The 25,364-nt window shown below is 43.0% G+C and overlaps 2 protein-coding genes across 4 annotated transcripts in view; both read left to right on the forward strand.

Moving 5' to 3' along the window:
* NLRC5 (NLR family CARD domain containing 5) overlaps positions 1–21,968 on the forward strand; it is an 84,434-nt gene extending 62,466 nt beyond the window's left edge. For both annotated transcript variants that reach the window (XM_034425499.3, XM_034425500.3), the window contains exons 36-47: positions 2,437–2,520; positions 7,005–7,088; positions 7,384–7,467; positions 9,788–9,871; positions 12,748–12,831; positions 14,475–14,558; positions 15,425–15,508; positions 16,017–16,100; positions 17,862–17,945; positions 18,469–18,552; positions 18,654–18,737; positions 21,828–21,968. In XM_034425499.3, the coding sequence (XP_034281390.2) occupies positions 2,437–2,520; positions 7,005–7,088; positions 7,384–7,467; positions 9,788–9,871; positions 12,748–12,831; positions 14,475–14,558; positions 15,425–15,508; positions 16,017–16,100; positions 17,862–17,945; positions 18,469–18,552; positions 18,654–18,737; positions 21,828–21,909 (1,006 nt within the window). In that variant the 3' untranslated portion in view covers positions 21,910–21,968. The remainder of the gene's footprint in view (positions 1–2,436; positions 2,521–7,004; positions 7,089–7,383; positions 7,468–9,787; positions 9,872–12,747; positions 12,832–14,474; positions 14,559–15,424; positions 15,509–16,016; positions 16,101–17,861; positions 17,946–18,468; positions 18,553–18,653; positions 18,738–21,827) is intronic.
* The window catches only part of CPNE2 (copine 2), a 160,621-nt gene continuing 157,217 nt past the window's right edge, over positions 21,961–25,364 (forward strand). For both annotated transcript variants that reach the window (XM_060681547.2, XM_087877007.1), the window contains exon 1: positions 21,961–23,408. In XM_060681547.2, the coding sequence (XP_060537530.2) occupies positions 23,351–23,408 (58 nt within the window). In that variant the 5' untranslated portion in view covers positions 21,961–23,350. The remainder of the gene's footprint in view (positions 23,409–25,364) is intronic.

The following is a 25,364-nucleotide window of genomic DNA, read 5'->3' on the forward strand; positions in this document are numbered from 1 at the left end:
GAGGAGAGGAGAGGAGAGGAGAGAAGAGAGAAGAGAAGAGAAGAGAAGAGAAGAGAAGAGAAGAGAAGAGAAGAGAAGAGAAGAGAAGAGAAGAGAAGAGAAGAATGATAGAAGATAGAATTCTTTATTGTGATTTGATACACAAGGAATTTGTCTCTGGTGCATAAGCTCTCAGTCTGCATACAAACAACAGTGATAAGTCATGGATCATAAATCATAACATGAAACAACAATTGATAAATCATAATATACCAATAGGAGAAGGTAGTACCGTAGGAAAGGTGAGAGGTGAGAAGTAGGAGAAGATGACAAGGATAATAGCAATACAGCCTACAACATGGGGACTGTCTTATTCTCCAAAGCACCTGACAAGAAGGAATGGGTGGAAGTTTGTAAAAACGAGATCCAACCTAATTTCTAAGGAGAAATTTCTTGACTGTGAGAACAGTTAATCAATGGAACAGCTTGCGCTCTCGGAGTTGCTGGAGGTTTTCAAAATAGATTGGACAGCCATTTGATCAGGATGGCATAAGGTCTCCTGCTCGAGCAGAGGGTTGGACTAACAGGCCTGTTAGGTCCCTGCCACCCCTATGATTCTCTCCTGACCTAGGCTTCCCCAGCAGTATGAAGCCGAGTCCTCGTCTCGATAAACCCCTTTTTATTTAATTTACAGTGAATTCCTCTCCAGCAAAGTCTTTCCTCTCCCACAGTCTTGCAAGATAGTTCACAATTACCGACCTTTATCAGGCTTGGAGAGTGGCCAGGCCGATATCTTTCAGACGCCGCAATACTTGGCAAGAATGCAGGAATGAACTAATTGTCTCCTGCAAACTCCACTCCCCTTTCACTCCTCTTTTATTCCCTCTGGGAGGGGCCATTCATCATCTACCTGTGGCCTTATTCCCAAGTTGATCCTTGTTCCTTAGTTGTTCCCTTCTCCTGGCAGCTCTGCGTATGCACACATTGGAAACAGGCTCCAGCTGTTCGTCCGCCTCACTGATGTCTGACTCCTAAGGCAGCTGACAACTGTCAGACGGCCCTGGCCCCATCTCTGCCTCTGATGCAGAGCCCTGGTCCGAGCCTTCCCCAGACTCCAGGACTGGCCCATGTTCCTCCCCAACCTCCTCACTGTCCGAATCTGCTGCCAGATCTGCTGGCTGCTGGCGGGCCACAACAGATTCTATGTTCTGTGTTCTATGGTGGAGGATGGGTGTTAGCAAAAGAGAAAAAGAGTGATTCATTCTTTGGCCCCATGACGTCACTCAACAGGATGGAGAACTCAGAGCAAAAGACTCTGAGTCAAGGGCACCCAAAGTCCTACCCATCCTCCTCTTCTCTGCTGTTGGTGCAAAGAGAAGAGAGATAGAGAAGGGTTTGGAAAAATGATTGCATTTCTATAAACAGGCATATCTTAAGCCTTCTCCTGTGCCAAAGAACAGTAGCTTAATTCTGCCCTGAAGAACCTTAAATCAATAGATAAAATAACAACATCTGCTAGAAATGAAATAAAACTATACCAAACAACTAAATCTAAATAAAACTGTTCCAGCAAAACAGCAGGGAGAAGAAGCAAACCGAAAAGGATTGGCGAATGGGGAAGAAATGGATATTCACTAAATTACCATCTCAGGAGACAGATTTATTGTTTATGACATGAGCTGTAGAAGACTTTTGAAGTTCATTGGACCGCCGATGCTCGCTTTTGCTGGTTGCCATCCTAGGAGGTTTAGTAGCGCATGAGAGAAGCATGGGAGATGGGAAATGTGGGATTTCTCAATGTGGTGTCCTTCCTCTTTTGTGACTTTACAAACTATAAATGAGTTTACCTGGGAGAGGATATGAGAGACCTAATTGGGGAGGCGGGGGGCAAAGGAATGAACCATAAAGGAAGCAGGATTGATGTCAGCCCTGTGAGGTAGACCAGATCAAGAAACTGCAAGCATTCCAGGAAGGATAACAGAATCTTGAAAGGCTGCCAGTTTCCCTCTCTCCCCGCCCGTCCCTACTAAACAAAATTAAGACCAGTTTACTTTGAGTTTCAGAAAGCTGTCTTTTATATTTATTTATATTTATTTATATTTTTCACTCTTGTCCTTTATTCTGGTCATTTAATTTAGCAGAAATGATGCCCCTTAATGCACAGCCTTTTACCCTCGTTTTGAAAATAATGGAAATTGTTTTTTTAAAGTGAATTCTCATTTATTTATTTTTATTTTAAATATTTTTATTAGAATATGCGTTTTTGTAAAGTTTTTCTTGGTTTTGTTCTTGAATGTACATTTGTAAAGCAAAGTTATAAATGTAAACAATTATCCTTATGAACCACTTTCAGATTTGCCTCTCTTTCATAGGCTCACTATACCTTATGCCAGTTTGCTATTTCCATTCTTTTCTGAACAACCTTTCTAAAAACTTGCACTTTCCTTCCACTTCTAGTTTTTCCAATAGTGATCTCAGCTTGGTCAGTCTCAGTGTTCTCCTTGATGCTTTGGAGGGCAAACACCACTTAAAGAGTATCAAGTAAGTTGCCTTTAAGTATATATTGCCGTAGGGTGTGGGATGCCATCTAATGGAATTCCAATTGTTTATTGACTTTGTTCCAATAATTCCAGTGTTATTTAATGGGTTCACTCCTGTGTAGAGGATGAGATGATGCCTAAATATGCTTGTTCTGGTCACCACCATACAAAACAAGATGTTGAAATCTAGAAAGAGTGCAGAGAAGAGCAACAAAGATTATTAGGGGGCTGGAGGCTAAAATATACGATGAACAGTTGCAGGAACTGGATATGTCTAGTCTAACAAAGAGAAGGACTTGATAGCAGTCTTCTAATATTTGAGCCATGGTGGTGCAATGGTTAGAGTGCAGTACTGCAGTCTACTACTATTTCTGCTGACTGCCAGCTGACTACAATTTGGCAGTTCAAATCTCAACAGGCTCAAGGTTGACTCAGCCTTCCGTCCTTCTGAGGTGGGCAAAATGAGGACCCAAATTGTTGGGGGCAATAGGCTGATTCTGTAAACCACTTAGAGAGGGCTGTAGAGCAGGGGTGAAATCTGAACTGGTTTGCTACCAGTTCACTGGCTGCGCATGCATGCTCCATGCCAAGCACATGCTGCATGCGCATGTGCATGTGCATTGAGCACCAAACGCACTGCATGCAATGCGCAGTGCACACCAAACGTGCTGCATGTGCAGTGCGCACAAAACATGCACTCCATGCACATGCGCAGTGTGCACCAAATGTAGGCTGCGTGCGCATGCACAGTGTGCACCAAATGCCTGCTGTGTGCATATGTTTAGTGCGCATCAAACACACGCTGTGTGCACATGCGCAGTGCAAACCAAAACCTGCTCTGTGCACCTGCACAGTGCATACCAAATGCACGCTGTGTGCATATGTTTAGTGCGCACCAAATGCATGCTGCATATTTAAAAAGCTAGCTGCTTTAGCTACTGGTTCGGGTGAACCGATAGTTAAAAAAAAGCTACGATCCGACGATCACCTGTGCCACGCGGTATAGCTTTGTTAGAAAGCAGGATTTCCTGCTTTCTAGCGAAGCTAAACTGCGCACCACAACTGATCCCCCCCCTCACTGTTCTACTTATCTTCCCAAGCCTCCTTGTAGCACGAACTGCGCATGTGCCCGAACCGGTAGTTTTTTTTTTTTTTAATAGACTTTATTGAGATTTTTTACAGAACAAAAAGGAAAAAAAATAAGAAAAACGAACAAACAAACAAACAAACAAAACAATCATTCAAACAATAACATAGAACACATAAATATAATAAACATTTTTCAATTTGTATCGGATATGCAGTGTTTTAACTATTTACATAAATAATACTTGTTGATATTTTGACTCACTTTTAACCAATATAAACAATAACAATAACAATAACAATAACAATAACCACACCTTTGATCTTTCTTCCATTTTATCATGCAACCACTTGTACCACCTTTCCCACACCATATAGTATACTGACTTTTCATCATTTAATTCATAAGTTAATTTAGTCATCTCTGCGCACTCGAGTATTTTCTTAATTGTAAGCTCTTCTGGTGGTTGAATTTTCTCTTTCCAAAACTGTGCATATGCCAATCTAGCGGCTGTAATTATATGGATCATTAAATGTGTCATTTCCTTTCTATATGGCTTCTTTATTATTCCCAGGAGGAAAATCTCTGGTGTTAGTTCAATATCTTCCCCAATTATTTCGTGTAACCATCTCCTGATCTTACTCCAATATCCTTTCGCTTCCGGGCATGTCCACCACATGTGAAAGAAGGTGCCTTGGCCATGGCCGCATTTCCAACAATTGGGATGTATATTGGGATATATCTTCGCTAGTCTGGCCGGGGCTAGGTACCACCTATGAAGCATTTTGTAATGATTTTCCTTATATGCCACCGCTCTAGTCAATTTAAGATTTCTGTTCCATGCCTCCTCCCATTCCCCGAAATTTATATTGCACCCTATATTTTTCTCCCATGCAATTATTTGATTCTTTGTAACATCTTCAAACTTCTCATCGCTTAGCAGATAATTGTATAATTTTGCCAGAATCTTTTTATTTGTTCCCATCAGAACTTTGTCCAATCCATTTGGTCCCGGTTCTATACCATATTGTTCTTTGTCCCTCTGATATCTGGATTTTACTTGTAAGTAGGTCCACCAATCTAAGGTTATTCCTTGCTCTCGTAAGGTATCATTTGGTTTAAGCCTCCCTCCTTCGTCTAGAATATCTTTATATCTGGCCATTTTCTCCCTCTCCCACCTATTTGGGTGAGTCAGGGCCTCCATCGTTGAGAGCCAATTTGGGATTTTCTTGTAGTGTTTTGGTCTGATCTGGGTCCATGTTTGTATCAAGGAATCTCTAATTTTGTGTCTATGGAAATATGTCTTCTTTTTCCTCTCCATTTCCCAGATGTGGGCGTGCCAGCCTTTTTGCAAGTCATGGCCTTCTAGAGTAAGAATTCTCGCATTTTCCAGGGTGATCCAATCTCTTATCCAAACTAGCTTGGCTGACCTATAGTATGTTTCCCAATCTGGGAGTCCAAATCCACCTATATCTCTTTTGCCTCTTAAAATTTTAATGGAAAATCTCGGTTTTTTCCCCTCCCATATAAATTCTCTAATGATTTTGTCTAATTCTAGAAAGAATTTTTTATCTAAATTTATTGGTATATTTTGGAATAGAAATAATATTCTGGGGAGGATGTTCATCTTAATTGTGGCTATCTTGCCCAAAAGTGATAATCTTATTTTTTTCCAGTTATCTAGGTCTTGTTTTATTTTTCTAATTAGGGGAATATAGTTATCGTCTTTCAGAGTCGAACATCTTGATGTAATCCAAATTCCTAAGTATTTAATTTTTTTGGCAACCTGTAGTCCTAATACTTCTTCTATCTCGTTTTGCTGACTCTCAGTTGTGTTCTTAATCAATACTTTAGTTTTAGTTTTGTTCAATATGAAGCCTGCCACCTCTCCATATTTACTTAATTCCTCCAGTACTTTAGGTCCCGACTCTATAGGGTCTTCAAGGATTAGGGCAACGTCATCTGCAAATGCTTGTGTCTTATAAGTCTCCTTCCTGATCTTCAATCCTTTTATTTCATTGTTAGCTCTAATTTTCCGTAGAAGGACTTCTAGGGCCAGAATGAACAATAGAGGGGATAGGGGACAGCCTTGCCTTACTCCCTTACTAATTTGGAATGTTTTAGTCCTATCCCCATTCACCAGGATACTCGCCTTTTGGTTATTATAGATGGATTTGATCATCATTTCAAAATTTGTTCCGAATTTCATAATCTCAATTTGTTTAATCATAAATTTCCAATTTAGGTTGTCAAATGCCTTTTGAGCATCGACAAAAATCAGAGCCATCTGTTTTCCGGGGTGTTCCTCATAGTACTCTAGCGTATCTAGCACAATTCTCATGTTATCCCTAATTTGTCTCCCCGGTAAAAATCCGTTTATATATATATCCAATTATTTAAAATCTTTTTCATTCTTTCCGCAATTATGCCCATGAATAATTTGTAGTCCGTATTTAGAAGCGAAATTGGTCTGTAATTTTGAATTTGTTTTAGGTCGGCACCTTCTTTCGGCACAAGTGTGACATGCGCCTCTTTCCATGACTCTGGAATTTTATGGTCCAACAGTGCGTCATTAAAAATTTCTACTAATTTCGGTTGGAGTATTTCTTCTAATTTTTTATATATTTCCCCTGGGAATCCGTCAGGTCCTGGGGCTTTATTGTTTTTCAATTTAGAGAGGGCCGAACCGGTAGTTTTTATCACTACCAGTTCACTCAAACCAGAGCGAACTGGTAACATTTCACCATTGCTGTAAAGCACTGTAAAGCGGTATTTAAGTCTAAGTGCTATTGCTTTTGAGGGGCGGTCACAGAGAAGAGGAGGTCAACATATTCTCCAAAGCACCCAAGGCAGGAGAAGAAGTTAGGGTTAGGGTTGTGCGCGCGGCCCCGCTGCGAACAGGTAATAAAGGTAAGTAGAACCCACCCCTGGTCTGTAGATATTTTCACAGCCCTCTTTTTGACTCATGCAGCAGACAGGTCCTCAATGGAAGGCAGCTTGGTAGCCATTGTTTTTTCTGCAGTTCTAATTATCCTCTGAAGTCTGTGTCTGCCTTGTTGGGTTGCAGAACCAAACCAGACGATTATGGAAGTGCAGATGACAGACTCAATGATTCCTCTGTAGAACTGGATCAGCAGCTTGTGGGGCAGTTTGAGCTTTCTAAATTCATGTTTGGTTCATGTTTTGTTTTTTTTTTTGTTTTTTTGTTTTTTTTTAGGATAAGCAAAATGTTACAGGTTCAAGTGTTAGTTTGAAGGGTTAGCTTGAAAGGTTGAACAGCTGCTGTTATCTAGGGATATTTCTCATGTCCTGATTGGGTTACCTAAACAGCAGAAATATCCAAAATGGGGTTCTATTATCATAATATATGATCTCTATCCTCTTTATCTATTTCTTAGTTTTGGCTCCTTGAACCTTGACAACACCACAATTCTGAAGTTGTCTTCAAGGCTCTCTACAATGCCTTTCCTGAAAAAACTTGGGTAAGTGTCTGTAGATTGAGTTCCGCCCAGCCATCTGGGATCTGAACAATGCCTGGATTACATTTCCATCTTCCGTAGTGGAGTCTGAGACCTAGGGAGACTCAAGTCCAGCAGCATCTGGAGGACTACCAGCTTCCCATAGCATAAATTGAGATCTCATGTCCTGACCCAAAAAAAAGTCCTCTTTATTAACTCCCCTTTTTGAAAAACCATTCTCTTGCTGAGGAAACATGACCTCACATAAACCAACTGACCTATGTTTATTTGGGTTTTTGTATATATAATTCTTTTCTAGTTTGAACAATAACCATCTCGACAGTCAAATGTCTTCCCACCTTGCAGAAGTTTTGAAGACCACACCTCAAATAGAAGAAATCGAGTAAGTCCACGTTTTTCACTTGCACTGTTCACTGTTTTCCTTCACTCTGAGGGCATTTTCACACTGCTGTCAATTTTATCCCCTATGGCCATGATGGCGAACCTATGGCACGTGTGCCACAGGTGCCACGCAGAGCCATATCTGTGGGCACACGAGCATTACCGTAGCTCAGCTCCAGGGTGCATGCGCATGCCAGCCAGCTGATTTTCAGGCCTTCCAGGCCCACCGGAAGTCCAGAAACAGACTGTTTTTGGCCTGTGGGTGGGGAAGGCCATTTTCACCCACCCCAGGCTCCAAGAAAGCCTCTGGGGCCTGGGGAGGGTGAAAAATGGGCCTACTGGGCCCACTGTGCCATCACATGCCAAAATCGGTGACAGGGCGCATTGAATTATGGGTGTGGGCACACTTGTATGTGACCCCCCCACACGTTCCCCCCGCTTTTGGCATGCAACAGCAAAAAGGTTAGCCATCACTCCCTATGGATTACCTGACACAGTTTGGAAATGCCTTCAGGTCTTCTTCTTCCACTGGTCTCCAATTGATTCCATTGATCCTTGAGCTGGATTGGTCTAATCAATGTCTGCCCCCAGTTCAGAAAAAGACTCATGTGGTACTTTGAATAAACGGCAGAGCCAAGAAATGTGGCCAGTTCCTTCTCCAATTATTGACCAGCCTAATTTTTGAAAAATTCCAGTGACGAAGCATCCACAGCTTCCAGAGCAGTGGTGGGTTCCTCCCAGTTCCGCTGAGCCGGTAGCTGTGACAATATGATGTCACCGAACCGGTTCTGCCCCCCCTGCCTCTCCCACCCCCCCTACGTTATTCTTACCTTTTATTTGGCCCCACCCCCAATCTATTGCTGCCTCCTGAGTCCCAGCTGATGGGCTATAAGGAAAAAAACTGTTTAAACTCTTGCCGTGGGACTTCAAATGGCCGCCCTACAGCTGATCAGTGGTAAAAAGCAGTTTGGTGGTAGACCAGTGCCTGCAAAAACAAATGGGTAGACCAGTGCCTGGAAAAATACATGAGTAGATCGGTGCCCGCAAAAATACATGAGTAGACCGGTGCCTGCAAAAATAAATGAGTAGACCAGTGCCTGCAAAAATACATGAGTAGACCAGTGCCTCCAAAAATACATGAGTAGACCGGTGCCTGCAAAAATACATGAGTAGACCGGTGCCTGCAAAAATACATGAGTAGACCAGTGCCTGCAAAAATACGTGAGTAGACCACTCTGCTTGTCTTCTAGTCTCTGCCAACCAACACTTTTTGGCTGATGGGATCTGCATCATGCCCGATCCATTGGTTCAAATTGGATGGGTAGAGAGAGACTCTTAGGAAAAGGCAATTCCTCAAGAAGTACAAGAGTTGAAGTTCTTGGTGTGCACAATCCAGTGGTGAAATCCAAATTTTTTTACTACCGGTTCTGTGGGCGTGGCTTGGTGGGCGTGGCAGGGGAAAGATACTGCAAAATCTCCATTCCCTCCCCATTGCTGGGGGAAGGATATTGCAAAATCCCCATTCCCACCCTACTCTGGGGCCAGCCAGAGGTGGTATTTGCTGGTTCTCCGAACTACTCAAAATTTCCGCTACTGGTTCTCCAGAACCTGTCAGAACCTGCTGGATTTCACCCCTGGCACAATCCCAGTACAAACCCAGCCAGTATTCACCCAGTTTGTATGATGGGTGTACAAGATCAACCTGATGCTGCCACTTGCTGGGACACCATCAAGGCTTCTTGTCCTATAGTTTTGAAAGTCAGCAGACAAAAGGAAGGGCGCTCCCAGATCACAGTATCATTCCCAACTACAGGAAAAGAAAAGAAAACCAGCGGAGGATAACAACTCCACATTGTGTTCTTTGAAAGAACAATGACAGCCCCCAGATGAAAAACCCAAAGAGTTTTTTTTTTTTAATTTTATTGAATAGACAAATATATTATAATTCAACCTTTACGGTTTGGCAACGTGTAGTCATACTATATGCTTATAAATGTGTAAAAAAAAAAAAGGAAATAAACAAAACCATACATAAACTTTAACACAGTATCTAAATTATATACACATATTCAAAGAAATATTTATTCCCAGCACAAAATTAAACATGATAAAAGATAAAAAAAAAAAACCCCAAAGAGTAGCCAACATAAATCATAAAATGTCATACTGGATATTTTGAAACATAGATATTCCACCTGGCTTTGGTGGATCCTGAGATTCTACCAAAAATAGTCAGTCCCAACTCTGAACTATAACCAGATACATGGATGACACGTGACTTCTTTCTCTGATCCTCTGTGTTTGTGCATTTCCTTTTAAAGCTTAAGCTACAACAAGATTGATGATGCAGGCATGAAAGAGATAGCTATGGTCCTTCCAGCAATGAAGAACGTGAAGCTAATCAAGTAAGTGCCTTGCCCTTTTATTGGCCAAGTTGACACAATGATAGATTATTGGTTTGAGTTATGGGTGGTGAAGGGGATTTCTGATCCACCATCTAATTGTCCCTCACATGCTGCGGGAGAAGTATCAATATCAATGGCATGGTTGAATCCAAGGAAGCAGAAGTCATCCCCGTAATTTAAGAGGTGCACTTAGTGATCACGTTAGTATTCATTGACATACAAGGTACAAGACAAGAGTTTCCTGTGGCACTGCCTTCCTCAGATTGGTGATGGAACCCAACCTGTGGCAATAATTATATACAGCTTTCTAAGCTCCTGTTGATCCTCCCAAAGATACTTTTTTAAAAAGGCAACTGTACTTTCTTTGGTTTTCGTTGAAGACGTTTCGCTTCTGAAGAAGCTTCTTGGATGAGAAGGAAAAACAAAGAAAATCCAGTTGCTTTTTTTTTTTTAAAGCACTTTTGGGACAACCATGACCTGAATCACAGAGAATCTCCATAGACTTCCTCCTGTTGATCGGTTGATGGTGCTCCATCACTGGAGGTTTTCAAGAAAAGATTGGACATCTCTTTGTCCAAGATGGTGTAAGGGCTCCTGCCTTGGGCAGGGGGCTGGACTAGAAGACCTCCAAGGTCCCTTCCATCGCTATGATTCTGTGATTCTTCAGGTCACCTGCTCTGGCTGACTGCATAGTTACTGCTGAGGAATAGCAAAACTAAAAAGGAAAGTTTGCTCTGCTTGAGAGTTGACCAGAAACCCAAGGAAGGAGGTATCAAGACCTCTTTGACACCAGCAAGGTCAAGGCTGGTGACCTTGATTTTGCTCCATTCCCTAGACCAGTGATGGCAAACCTTTTAGACACCCAGTGTCCAAACCGCATGCACATGCAAGCCCAAACCAGGGGTGAAATGCTCCCGGATTGGACCGGATCACCCGGTCCAGTAGTGATCTTGGCCGTTGGTTCGGCGATCCGGTAACGACGGTGGAGCAAAGTTCTGCCCACCCACCCGGGTATCATTACTTCCTGGTTTTAACCAGGAAGTAATGTGTTTTTTACGTGCGCACTTCCGAGCCAGTAAGGAAGGTAAGAAGATTTCACCCCTGGCCCAAACATGCATGAACATGTGCCTGCGTGAATATGCACGCACATGTGCGCAGCAGAGACTTGAAGACCAGCTGGCCGGCGGGAGGCGGGGCATCCCAACACCGGTAGCGCAGCAAGAGGTAAGATCTTTTTCTTTCGTGAGCTTCTGTTTTGTCGTTTGCAGGGAAAGAGAAGCTCATGAAAGAAATGCCACGGAGATCTGTCCTGGGGCGTGCCAGCAGAGAGGGTTCTGTGTGCCACCTCTGCGTGCCATAGATTCGCCATCATGGCCCTAGACTGTCCATTTCATACTTACTTCCAGTTTTTGTGTTAAGCATGCATCAGTAGCTCTAATAAATCAGGTCACGTTTTCCAATTCAGCTGAAAGCTATGGATCCTATCGACTTAAGTCATTGAGCAAATAATCCATAACTCATTGTCAGGTCCCCTGCTTTTATAACTTAAGAAAATAGTGCATTACCCATAGCACTCAAGGATTGTTAATGAATTGCAATTTTTAATAGGATAAAAGAAAAAAAATTAATTAGATAATGGTAAGCAGTCATGTTAACTATATTTGAATGTCTGCAATTAGTTCCATTCCTACTTGGGACTTGTACATAACCTTAGGATTTTCTATGGGTTGAAATCCTGTACGGCAGTGGTGGGTTTCAAAAATTTTTACTACTGGTTCTGTGGATGTGGCTTGGTGGGCGTGGCAGGGGAAGGATACTGTAAAATCTCCATTTCTTCCCAATCAGCTGGATCTTGGGAGGCAGAGAATAGATGGGGGCGGGGCCAGTCAGAATTTTTACTACCGGTTCTCCGAACTACTCAAAATTTCTGCTACCGGTTCTCCAGAACTGGTCAGAACTCGGTGAAACCCACTTCTGCTGAATGGGGAGTTGATGTAAGAAAGCTGGGCTATAGGGAGCCGTGGTGAAGCAGTGGTTAGAATGCAGTGTTGCAGCCTAACTTTGCCGACTGCCAGGAGTTCGATCCTCACTGGCTCAAGGTTGACTCAGTCTTTCATCCTACTGAGGTTGGTAAAATGAGAACCCAGACTGTTTGGGGCAAGAGGCTGACTCTGTAAACCACTTAGAGAGCCTAGTGTTTTACACACTGTGAAGCAGTATATAAGTCTAAGTGCTATTGCTATTGTTTACCATTCTAAAGACAGATTCTCTCTATAGCCCTTCTTGAAGCACTGCTGACCATTGGGCCTGGAGAGCTTCTAAGGTTAATACACTATATCAGGGGTGAAATCCAGCAGGTTCTGACAGGTTCTGGAGAACCGGTAGCGGAAAGTTTCAGTAGTTTGGAGAACCGGCAAATACCACCTCTGGCTGGCCCCAGAGTGGGGTGGGAATGGGGATTTTGCAATATCCTTCTCCCAGGAGTGGGGAGGGAATGGGGATTTTGCAATATCCTTCTCCCAGGAGTGGGGAGGGAATGGGGATTTTGCAGTATCCTTCCCCTGCCACGCCCACCAAGCCACGCCCACAGAACCGGTAGTAAAAAAAATTGTATTTCACCACTGCACTATATAACAGGGATGTCCATCACAGCTAGCTGGGGAATTCTGGGAGTTGAAGTCCAGGTCTTAAAGTTGTCAAGGTTGGACATAGTATATAGTCACCAAGGGCCCATGAGTTCAATCCCTGGCAGATGATCTGAACCCCCAGCTGGAGAATTCTGGGATTTGAAATCCACATATCTTCAAGCCAGCCATCAAGGTTGAGAAACGTTGTCCTAACTGACGTCTTTTTTTCATCCTGCAAATTGTTCCTAGTTTTTCCTGCAACAGCATCACTTCGGCTGGAGGACAATGGATTGCAGAAGGTCTGATTGAGAGTGAGAAGCTGGAAATACTCAAGTAAATCACCTTTTGTTAATCTGGATTCAACCCCCCACCTTGCTTGTCTCTTTAAAGCAGGGGTCTCCAACCTTGGCAACTTTAAGACTTGTGGACTTCAACTCCCAAAGCTGACTGAAGAACTCTGGGAGTTAAAGTCCACAAGTCTTAAAGTTGCCAAGGTTGGAGACCCCTGCTTTAAAGCATTTTTCCCCCCACTTATACCTAACAAAGTACAAATATTTCTCAGCGACACGATGTTTGCTATATCTCCAGGAAGCTATTAATCATCTTTTCTCCAGTTCATGAGTGAGATAGCCTTACACTGTCCTTTAGCTTGGCCGGTGTTTATGCAGTTCTTAAGACCATCCTTTTAATTCTGACACCACCCAAGTCACAAAATATGAGGAGCCTGCTAACACCTTTCCTTGTAAGTCACAAAAGCTGATGCCTTTTAGTAAAACGTGTTACCGGTAGTCCTCAACTTACAACCACAATGAACCCCAAATTTTTGTTGCTAAGCGAGATACCTGGCTAGGTGGCTCAGTGGCTAAGATGCTGAGCTTGTCGATCGGAAAGGTCGGCAGTTCGAATCCCTAGTGTAGGTCTCCTGCGTGAGCAGGGGGTTGGACTAGATGACCTCCAAGGTCCCTTCCGACTCTGTTACTTGCTAAGTGAGTTTTGCCCCATTTTACCACCTACCTTCCCACAGTTGTTAAGTGAATCATTGCCGTTGTTAAATTAGCAACACGGTTGTTAAGTGAATCTGGCTTCCCCCATTGATTTTTGCTAGTCAGAAGGTCGCAAAAGGTGATCACATGACCCCAGGACACTGTGACCATCATAAATATGAGTCCCTTGCCAAGCATCTGAATTTTGATCGCATGACCATGGGGATGCTGCAACGGTCATAAGTATGGGGAAAGGGTCATAAGTCAATTTTTTTCAGTGCTGTTGTAACTTTGAACGGTCACTGAAAAAACTGTTGTAAGTTGGGGACTACCTATAGTTGGAAAATGAGGTCTGTCCCCATTCTCCTGTCCTTCCGTAAGACTGGCTCTGCTGGTTGGCCTGGGTGTCCGTTGGGAGAGTCCATCACTGGAAATAGCTACTACAGATTAGAGTTGGAAGGGATCTTGTAGGTCATCTAGTCCAACCACCCCCCCTCCGCCCAAGCAGGAGACCCTACAACATTTCTGACAGATGGCAGTCCAGTCTCTTCTTGAAAGCCTCCAGTGATGAAATTTCTCCTTATTTCCAAGTTGAATCTCTCCTTTTCAGTTTCCATCCATTATTCCTTGTCTGGCCTTCGGGTGCTTTGGAGAATAGCTTGACCCTCCCTCCTCTCTGTGGCAGCCCCTCAAATACTAGAATGATTGCATCCCCCTTCCCCCCTCTCTGCGCATCCTGCTCCCTCCCTGCCCATTTTTTCATTCATACTGCTGTACCTTGTTTATTTTCATTGTTTCATTCTTTTATTATTGTTACATTTACATTTTTAATAATGTTATGCTCTACTGTTGTAAGCCTCCCAGAGTAGCCCTTCCTCTTGTAACATGGCTAAATGTAGAATTCCTTCATTGCAGATCAGGAAGAAGTTGTTAGGCAATGTTAATTCTTCTTTTAATCCATGAGAGTTCACACATCCACTCCCCTTCTCCTAGATTATCTTGGAACAATATTGGAAATAAGACTTTGGAAAAACTGGCTCCAATTTTGCCTTTCAAGAAGCATTTGAAAGTCCTCCAGTAAGTATCCAGGATAAGAATATTGCATCTGTAAAGCTGTTCTACCTTGTATTACATTGTGGAAGGAAACCCTTCAAACTGTGTAGCAAAAGGTGTTAATGGCATCAAATAAACCTTCTGTGGCTCTCTTGCTCTCTGACTCAGGCTTAACAAAGAGAAAAGAGATAAAATTTGCTTTATCCTTGTTTTGCCAAGGGTCAGGATAGTGATCAGACAATAAGCACTAAATACCGTATTTTTCGGAGTATAAAATACACCGGAGTATAAGACGCACCTTAGTTTTTGGGAAGGAAAATAAGAAAAAAGCTGATTGGTGGGTAGATCGGCTCCCGGAATACCTCCAATCAGCCCGTTTCCAGAGGTGAATTTTAGCAACAGGTTCGTTGGTTGTGAGCTCTGTGCCTTGCTTTTTTTTTCTGCCTCTGAAAGCCTCCGAAACAGAGCTTCAGAAAAAAAGGTTTTTTTTCTGAAGCTCTGTTTGGAGGCTTTTTTTTCTGAAGCTTCTTTCAGAGGCTTCTTTCAGCCTCTGAAATCTCCATTTGTGAGGCTGGGCGGGGCTACATTCGGAGTATAAAATGCACCCAGATTTTCATCTTCTTTTTTGGGAGAAAAAGGTTCAGCTTATACTCCGAAAAATATTCTAAATAGATTTTAAGCCTTCATTATTAGCTCAACCATAACATAAAAAACATATATACCAAGCAATATGACATCCAAATATCTTACAGGCTACCAGGAACTCCTTGTCCTGATTTTGTATCGCTGCTTTGGGCCCCTACTCAGTGTGGCAAACTTGCAAAAAGTATGCAATGCAATGCAGTGCATTTTTCTTTTTCCCACCTAAATGTCCTCTGGTGTCCCTACAGCCTCTCTCACTGTCAGTTGGATTCCGAAGGATTCAGCCATTTGGTGGGAATCTTGGCCAAATGTCCACAGATAGAGGAAATCAAGTAAGTGACACAGGAGGTCCAGCCACAAAAAGTCCTGAAAACTTTTCCTCGTTCGTAAATGATGGAGAACATTCTTCCCAAAGTATTGCAAGTAGTCCTCAACTTAGTGACCATTTGGAACTCTGATGGACCTGTCTTATGGCCTGGATTTCAAGTTCTGACAATTGCGCTCCCCACTGGTCATATGACTGAACTTCAGCCACTCGGCAACAGGGTTGTGTTTATGGCTGTTTGCAGAGTCCCATCATCAAGTCATCATGATTTACCATGATTTTGCGTAAAACCAGTTTTTATTTCCAGTTTTTGCCAAAACTGACCCTTAAGCAATCCACACAAACGCTTAACAATAGCCTCAGAAAAGGTTGTAAAAGCAGGTCAGTCACATGGCCAACCTGCTTTATGCCCATCACGAGTTACAAGCTCCATTACCATCGTAACTCGAGGACTGCCTCTAAAAGGCTCTGTTTGCTTGGGATTGTTGCATGATTCTCTTGCTTTCTCTTCGCAGCTTTTCAGAAAACAACATTGGCGATAAAGGTGTGATGTCCTTTATGACACCATGGCCAAAATCTTCACAACTCAGGAAGATTGAGTAAGTTTTCCGTTTCAGGCAAGGGAAGAGCTAGAGGCAGGATGCGTTCTTTGTTTTAAGTCATAATGATTTTATGAATTAAATGGTTTAATAATCTAATTGGTTTGGATTCAGTGTAACGATGGGGACAAGTCAATTGTGATTTTCAAGTGAATCATTTGTGGTTTAATGGACTGTATGAACCCAGCTCATTGTAGCTTGTTCAACAGACCATGACTATACATGGTTAAACAAACCATGGCCAAGCACCCAAGCACTAACCTTGTCCATATTATAAGGAGCATAAATCAATGTGGCTTAAAACTGTGGTAGCAGACTATCACAGCTTTAGCCTCACGTTATATAATTTTAATAGGTTGTTTCACTTTCCAAATTGCAGGAAGAAAAAATCTAATCTGTTGTGATCTGGATCCACCCCAACCACTTTCTTGGCTCTACCAGTTTAGGAAGGATTCAGACAAACTGGGTCAGATATAGAGACAGACGGGGAGGATAAGGGTAGAGCAGGGGTGAAATGCTACCAGTTCGCGCCAGCTCAGGTGAACCGGTAGCAGCGATGGCGCATGGTTCAGAGAACCGGTAGCGGTGGCAGCGCGAGGCTCCGCCCACCTGCCTGGATATCATTTAACCAGGAAGTAACCTGTTTTTGACCCTCTGCGCATGCACAGAAGGCTTTGAGGGTCCAAAATCACATATGACACGTGCAGAGTGCGCACTTCCGAACCGCCCTCGGTAGAACGGAAACCCATGTCCTAAAATATTTCACCTGAAGACAGATAGAATAGCATTCTTTGGCTCAGTTTGTTGTGTGGATGGGTGCTTGTGTGTATACTGTATATGTGTGTGTTGAGTGAGTCTTGATTTCTGACAGCTGCCTGAATGAGCAACTTTCTTAGCAAGATTTTTTCAGAAATGGTTTGTCATTGCCTTCTTCCTAGGGCTGAGAGAAAATGGCTGGCCCAAGGTCACCCAGCTGGCTTTGTGCCTAAAATAGGACTAAAACTCATAGGCTCCCAGTTTTCAATCTGTTGGGCATTTAACCACTTTACCAAACCGGCTTTCTTTGTTAGTGAACTGTCCTAAAGGTGCTTTTTCAAAAGGCAAATGGACTTTCTTGTTTTTTTCCCTTGAAAACAAGGGTGAAATCCAGCAGGTTCTGGAGAACCGGTAGCGGAAATTTTGAGTAGTTCAGAGAACTGGCAAATGCCACCTCTGGCTGGCCCCAGGGTGGGGTGGGAATGGGGATTTTGCAGTATCCTTCCGCTGGAGTGGGGTGGGAATGGGGATTTTGCAGAATCCTTCCCCTGCCACACCCACCAAGCCACGCCCACAGAACCGGTAGTAAAAAAATTTGGATTTCACCACTGCTTGAAAACCAAGTTCTTCAAAACTGAAGAAACTTCTTGGATGAGAAGCAAAACAATTTCAAGGGAAAAAAAACTAAGAAAGTCCATTTGCCTTTTGAAAAAGCAGTTTTGGAACAACTATAATCTCGAGGATTGAGAATCTCCATAGACAGTGAACTGGGTTAATTACAGACGTTATTGCTGCACTCAAAACAGTGCATTAAGCTTTGGTTAAAACTTGTTTTTTTTTTCCACTATGTGTTTTAATGTGGTGGTTAGGAATATAGTTCATGATTCAATATATCAGGTCAACCCAAGGAAAAGAATCAGTTCAGTAAGCAAATGAAGTATGCACTGTGCAAACAAAGCCACGAAATACAGATAGTGATCCTTTTCTCCTTTTTTAAAATTTTAGACTAAAGGTCTGTGGTATCAGCGATCGTGCTTCCAAAACTCTAATTGTCGGACTCAGCTGCTGTCCTTTCCTTGAAGAGATTGTGTGAGATTGCATTGCTTATTATTATTATTATTTAAATGTATATGCTGCTGAACTCCTACCGTAGTGACTCTGGATGATTTAACAGATTATTCCAAACATGAGAAATTAGACATCAAAAATAACAAGAAACGAAAAAGGACAGAGATGGCAAAATACCGTATTTTTCGGAGTATAAGATGCACCTTTTTTTCCCCTTAAAAGGGGGTGAAAATTTAGATGCGTCTTATACACCGAATGTAGCCTCATCCACCCACTGGCCCCCACCCTTTGGCCTCTGCCTCCCAGCAATTTACCCAGCTCCCGAACAAAGAGAACCAGTTCGGTGACGTCATATCATCACCGCTATCGGCTTGGCCGAACCGGGAGGAACCCACCACTGAAACAGACCCACCAGTGCAGTCCACAAAGCAGATATGCTCCTGGTTGCTATTATTGCTATTGCAGCAGAGGGATGCCTAGAAATTCTTACCCTGGTGCCCTCTTGGATAAGAATCTTTCTCACATCTGAACTTGCTCTTTTCAGCTTGTCTTGGAATAAACTTGGTGATGAAACTGCCAAAGAACTCACCATGGTTCTCCCTGGGATGATAAGGATGAAGATTCTGGAGTGAGTACCTTAAGACCTCGAAGCTGCTTTGATTTTGTTAGGAAGGGGAATTTGATACAACTATCAGTAATTTCCCTTCTGTTCTTCTCTCCTCTCTTTAGTCTGGACAATAACAATATCACAAGTTACGGCGCTTCCATGTTGGCAAAGCAGCTTCTTCGATGTCCTGGAATCCAGACTATACGGTGAGCTTTCTAGGAGTAGTAAGAGCCCCTCTCAGTCCTCTAAACAAAATTGGATTAATAGGCTGAGTTATCAACCTTCAACCTTTGAAGACCTTCTTAATCCTCCTGCTGTATAGTTTGCACAGTGCTGCAACCCAGTTGAAATCCGGCCAAGAATAAGAAGTGGATCCCAATTTTGTTAGTTGAAATCCAGTAAAGTTCTTTTGGATGCCCACCAGATGTGTGGACTTCCAGCCCCACCTAAATACTCCAGCCAGGGCAGCCAGTGCTGAGAATCCTGAATGTTCTCTACCCAAACATCTGGAGGACTGAGGTTGAACAAGGGGCGTTTGAATGGTGATGATTAGACATCCAAGGGTGTCAGCAAGATGGGGTCCAAAAAGTAATGATGGTGACCAGAATAGTACAGAGCTCTGTCTGGTTCTTATATGCATCCCACATGAAAAGAGGCAGATCTTTGATTACATTACATGCCCGCCATCTTGATTTTTTTTTTACTACCCTTGTGGACACCCTTGGTAGCACCTAATAAGTCAAAAAGCTTCTGGTTGGCCATACTTATTGGAACTGAGAACAGCAGGTGCCACAGGAATCACAAATGCCGAGCCGTTGTTTGTTTTATCTATGATCTGTTGAATAAGCCATTGATTGGGTTCATCATCTGTCCTTATAATAAATCACGTTTAGCAGATTCTTACAATGATCATTTCAAAACCTGCAATGATAAACTGAGAATTAATGCTGGCAGCAGAATCGGAAAGGATTTGGGCAGTGGTGAAATGTAAAATTTGTTACTAACGGTTCTGTGGGTGTGGCTTGGTGGTGGGGGGTAATGTGACTGGGTGAGCGTGGCCAACTTTTTTTTTACTTTTAAAACCATTTTTTCTACAACCTCTTTGGCTGAAGAGATTGTAAAAAAAATGCTTTTAAAAGCCTCTGACGATCCCAGCAGAGTTGCCTGATCGTCAGAGGCTTTTTTTTCTTTTAAAAACATTTTTTCTACAACCTCTTTGGCCACAGAGATTGTAAATAAAAATGCTTTTAAAAGCCTCTGCCGATCAGGCAACTCAGCTGGGATCGTTCGGAGAACGGTAGCAAAAATCCCTCCCCCCCCCACAATGCCCAGCTGAGCCGCGCGATCATCAGAGGCTTTTTTTTTACTTTTAAAAGCATTTTTTCAGCTGAAGAGGTTGTAGAAAAAATGCTTTTAAAATTTTTTTAAAAAAGCTTCTGCCACCAATAGCCTCCCACCGGCCGGTTCGCTCCCACAGAGAGGGCCTCCTCAGGGTGCCGTTGGCCAGACAATGCCGGCTGACGACCCCCAGGAGGAGAGCCTTCTCTGTGGTGGCACCTACCCTATGGAACAATCTACCCCCAGAGATACGAGTGATCTCCGACCTTCGGATTTTTCGTCGGGCCCTAAAAACTCATTTTTTCCAGTTAGCCGGTCTGTCTTGATTTTAGGGTTAGTTTTAAAATTTTAATATTGATTTTAATTGACAAGTTTTAAATTATGGGCCAAATTTATAAATTATTTTAACTTTATTTTTTAACTGTGATGTTTTGTATAGATGTTTTTATCTTGGCTGTTCACCGCCCTGAGTCCGAAAGGAGAAGGGCGGTATAGAAATTTGAATAAAGTAAAAGTAAAGTAAAGGTAGCTCAGGAAAAAAAAACAGGACAAGGATTAGGAGGCACTCATGGCTGGATAAAGGGAGCAGGGGGGGAAACCTCTTTAAGAATTGGGGTTTTTTTCCTTCTGTTCAATCACATCCAATTCATGGAAATTGCTTGGACAAATCTCTGCAGTTTTCTTGGAAAGGTTTCAGAAATGATTTGCCATTGCTTCCTTTCTAGGGCTAGGAGAAAGTGACTGGCCTGAGGTCACCCAGCTGGCTTCATGCCCAGGGCTGAATTATAACTCCTGGCCTCTCAATTTCCAGATTGGTGCCTTCGCTATGCCAATGTGACTCTTCTTTTTTTAAAAAAACATTTTTTAAAATTTTATTTCCAAAGTTAAAATACAAAATCCCCCCAAAAAAAAGAAAAAAGAAAAAAAAAACAGTTCAAAACCAGAAAAAAATGTGTATGAAAACAAGTAACAATAATACACATAGACTGTCCCCCTTGGTTGAATACTAATAAATAAATTTCAACAGTAATAGTCTCCCTCCCCTTTTTTTTCAAAACAGGTTCACAATTTATGACTCTTCTTGGTGTTTAAATGGCCCTAAATAGGTCTTTGCCTCCTTCAGCTGCCACTTTGCAGTGCAAAAAGAATTCCAAATATGCACCCAAGTCAGGGCTAGGACAGCTATTTCTATCATTTTGTGGATAGGATATATATTTATATGATATGATAGCAGTATTCCAGTATTTGAGGCAGTGGTGAAATCCAATTTTTTTACTACTGGTTCTGTGGGTGTGGCTTGGTGGGCATGGTGTGGCTTGGTGGGGGTGGCTTGGTGGGCATGGCAGGGGAAGGATACTGCAAAATCCCCATTCCCTCCCCACTCCTGGGGGAAGGATATTGCAAAATCTCCATTCCCACCCCACTCTGGGGCCAGCCAGAGGTGGTATTTGCCGGTTCTCTGAACTGCTCAAAATTTCCGCTACCGGTTCTCCAGAACCTGTCAGAACCTGCTGGATTTCACCCCTGATTTGAGGGGCTGCTACAAAGAGGAAGGGAGGGTCAATTTATTCTCCAAAGCACTAGAGGGCAGGACAAGAAACAATGAATGGAAACTAATCAAGGAGAGATACAACTTAGAATTAAGGACACACTTCCCAACAGTGAGAACAATTGGCTAGTGGAACGGCTTGCCTTCAAAGATTATGGGTGCTTCATCACTGGAGATTTTAAAAAAGAGACTGGACAGTCGCTTATCTGAAATGGTATCTCGTGCTTGAGCAGAGGATTGGACTAGAAGACTTCCAAGGTCCCTTCCAGCTCTATTCTGATTGATTGATTGATTGATTGATTGTCTGGATAAAAACAGAACTTTAAAGCAAAGGGTCTTTGCTTTGCTGCAAATGGCAGTAGTGAGTACCATTCTTCAAGTGCCTAAAATTGTTCCTTTCTCTTTCCAGTTTATGGCACAATCCGATCCCAAAAGACGTCGAGCAGCAGCTGGCCGATCAAGAGCCACGATTACATTTTGCCTTCCTTTGAGATGGGAGAAACGGACCCAAACTTGTAACTTCGAGGGAGATTTGTTACTATCCAAAGTCTTTTGGACACGAGAGTAAGGAGGAGTGTTTCTTGGATCTCATTAGAGAAGCCTTTCTCCAGCCCACGAATGAGACTGTATCAAATCATCCTTAGCTCTACTGGTGTTAAAGTAGCTTCATTTCAATGCCATCCTCACGAGAACGGCCAATCCAGAAGGCTGTTTGTTTGGAGACACACCAATGAACTATGGGGCTTTGGAACAGAGGCTTTGGAATGGGGATTTTGCACCTTGGGAAAAGACCTGAAGTCTGCAAAATTGGATTTTGGCTTCTTGAAATATCTTTGCTCTCACAGAGTACCAAAAGGAGGTACACTAATTTTGCACTAATGCACTGAGAATCCTTTACAGAAAACATGCATGGAAAGAAGCATTGGATTCTGCAGTGTGGACGAACACTGGGTTTTTAACCTATATTTATTTATTCTATTATTATCACAAGTTACTTTCATTTGGTTGATGCTGGGGGCTGGTTGAACCTGGGGATGTAAAACGAATGAATTCAATCTTCAAGGGGTTTTCCAAAGACCCCCACTAGATGGCGCTCTGCCCTTATGGAATGTGATAGAGAAGCAGGGGTTGTCTTCTATGGGATAATGAAGGAAAAAAGGAATTCTAAGAAGTCGGGGACACAAATACCTTTATCTGTAAGTCCCAAGATTTTGTTCAAGGAGGCAGAGGGAGATTAAGCAGGTGCAGAACTGAGAGGTAGAAGTTAAGTGGTCCTTAAGCTCCTGAGCCCCTGGAGATGCTGCCTATTACCCAAAGAAAAGATGGAGGTCAGTTGGACTTAGCAGGTGTAGAAAGTAAGAAAGTGAGGAGGAAGATTTTTTTAAAAAAGTCAAGAATGTCCTGATAATATTCAGAAGCGCACTGATGATGTTACCTAGTTGGGTCATGAAACGTCTTGCCAAGTGAACCACCAAGCTCAGAGAACACCAAGGACCCCACAGTCCTCATCCTTTTCCTCCTCCTCTCTGCAAATCCCACTCCCTTCTAGTTCTGATGATGTTACCTAGTTGGGTCATGAAATCTGCAAATCACCCGCTCAGAGAGCATCTAGGACTCCACAGTTCACCGCACAGCTCCAGAGATTCTCTTCTATTGAAACCACATGTGGGCATCAGATGTTTCAGAAAGCACTGGAATACATCTGCAGATGAACTTCCACCAAGCAGCAAGTGCTGTTTCTACATAAATGTTTATAAACAGGGAGCAAACCCCACACTCACTTGCACTGATAATGTTACCTAGCTGGGTCATAAAAACGCCTGCAAATCCTCAAGCTCAGAGAGCACCGACGACTCTACAGTTCAACCCTGAGCTGCAGAGATCCTCGTCTATTAGATGCAATTCAGACCGACACCTTTATATCGCTGAATAATGAGGAGGAGAAAGTGGTACAGCACCATCAGACTGTTCGATTCTGTTACTATAAAAGGTAAAGATTTTTGCTGTCCAGTTAATCTCTGATTTTAGAAGGCGGTGCTCATCTCTGTTTCTTAGCTGAGGGAGCCAACCAGAGGTGGGTTTCATGTAATTTTACCACCGGTTCTCCACCCACCAAAAATGTGAGCGCAATGCGCTGCACATGCACTTTGCTCGCGCACACAGCTCGCACGCATGCACGTGGCTTAGAAAACATGGCTAAATAGGATGGCATAGCGCCCGCCCACCCTCAAGTTGCCAACATTATCTGAAAACACTTCTGTGATCATGTGGCCACCATGACTATATGCTGAGGCACACAGAACACTGTTACCTTCTCACACTGAAGTGGTACTTATTTACCTACTCACTTTTGCATGCTTTCCTACTGCTAGGTGGGCAGGAGCTGAGGGGAGGATGGGCGCTCACCCTGTCATGCGGCACTCGGGTCTCGAACCCTGGCTGTCAGCTTTCCAGATGACAAGCTCAGCGTCTTTAACTGCTGAGCGATCGTGCCCCCTTCTGTTACTACAGCCGGTCTCAATAAAAGCAGTTTTTGTCTTCCTTGTAACTCCTGTTCTGATCCACCTAGTCAAATACTGGAATGAACAGTATCTGATCACACAGAGGATATGAGAACAATTGAACTGAGCAAACTGTTTTCAGGAAAATCCTGACAAATCATGTCTAGAGTAAGGTGTGATTCACACCTTGCGTAAGTCATAATATTGATTGTTCTTGGCTTACTATGTTGTGAAAGTCAACTGTGTTTGTTCAAAAGTTAATTAGAAATTCGTTTTTTAGAAAATATTAGAAGATTAAACCAAGTCTCAATAGAGCAGGGGTCCTCAAACTTGGCAGCTTTAAGACTTATGGACATCAACTGGAGAATTCTGGGAGTTGAAGTCCACAAGTCTTAAAGCTGCCAAGTTTGAAGACCTCTGCAATAGAGCATGTGAACCCTAACCTTTGAGCATGCCATGTGGGTGTCCTATCTAAGTCCCCAAAATTAGGGTGTGAAGTGCAACCTCTATTTCCGTGATGGCGAACCTATGGCACGCGTGCCACAGATGGCACATGGAGCCATATCGGTGGACACGCAAGCATTATCCTAGCTGAGCTCCAGCGTGCAAGCGTGCAACCAGCCAACTAATTTTCAGGCCTTCTGGCTCTACCGGAAGTCAGGAAACAGTCTGTTTCCGGCCCCGGGAGGGCCTCCGGCTCTTTTCGCTCTCCCCAGGCTCCTAGAAAGCCTCTGGAGCCTGGGGAGGGGCAAAAAACAGGCCTACCGGGCCATCATGTGCTGAGAGTGGGGGGGCTGGGGCGCATTGAACTATGGGTGTGGACATGTGCGTGTGTGATCCCCCGCACTCCCCCCACTTTTGGCATGTGACAGCAAAAAGGTGAGCCATCACTGCTCTAGTTTCTAGCCAGTCATATTGCATTGAACAATATAGGGAATGCCAGAGATTTTGCAAAATGGGACCGGAATTTGGGCTTCCAAATATCTGAATGTTTTTCGTGGGGATGCTGCAACAGTTGTAAATGCGAAAAGCTGTCATAAGTCACTTTTTTTCGGTACCGTTGTAACTTTGAACGGTACACTAAATGGACTGCTGTAAGTGGAGCACTACCTGTATATAGTACATAATAAAATGCTGCATTCTGCCTCTCTCTAACTTGAGAGACTTAAAGGTATTATATCCTTCTGAGAAATGCAATCAAAAGCAATGCCTCTTTGGCGAGTGGTAGAAATGGCATCTTTACCCTGCAAACATCAATATTACCACTATGAACAAAACACACAAAAATAACATATTAACTACTATTAGCTTCCCAAAAGAAAATGGGATGTAGATTTTAAAAAATACACTAGCCTCAATATAGAACAAGTGAACCAAACGTCACCAAACCGGTTCTCCCCTCCCTCCCCCCCACCCACCCCCACGTTATTCTTACTTTTTATTTG

This window comes from Pantherophis guttatus, chromosome 11, assembly GCF_059756535.1.
Source record: "Pantherophis guttatus breed Tessera chromosome 11, ASM5975653v1, whole genome shotgun sequence".
In the NCBI taxonomy this organism is placed as follows: domain Eukaryota; kingdom Metazoa; phylum Chordata; class Lepidosauria; order Squamata; family Colubridae; genus Pantherophis; species Pantherophis guttatus.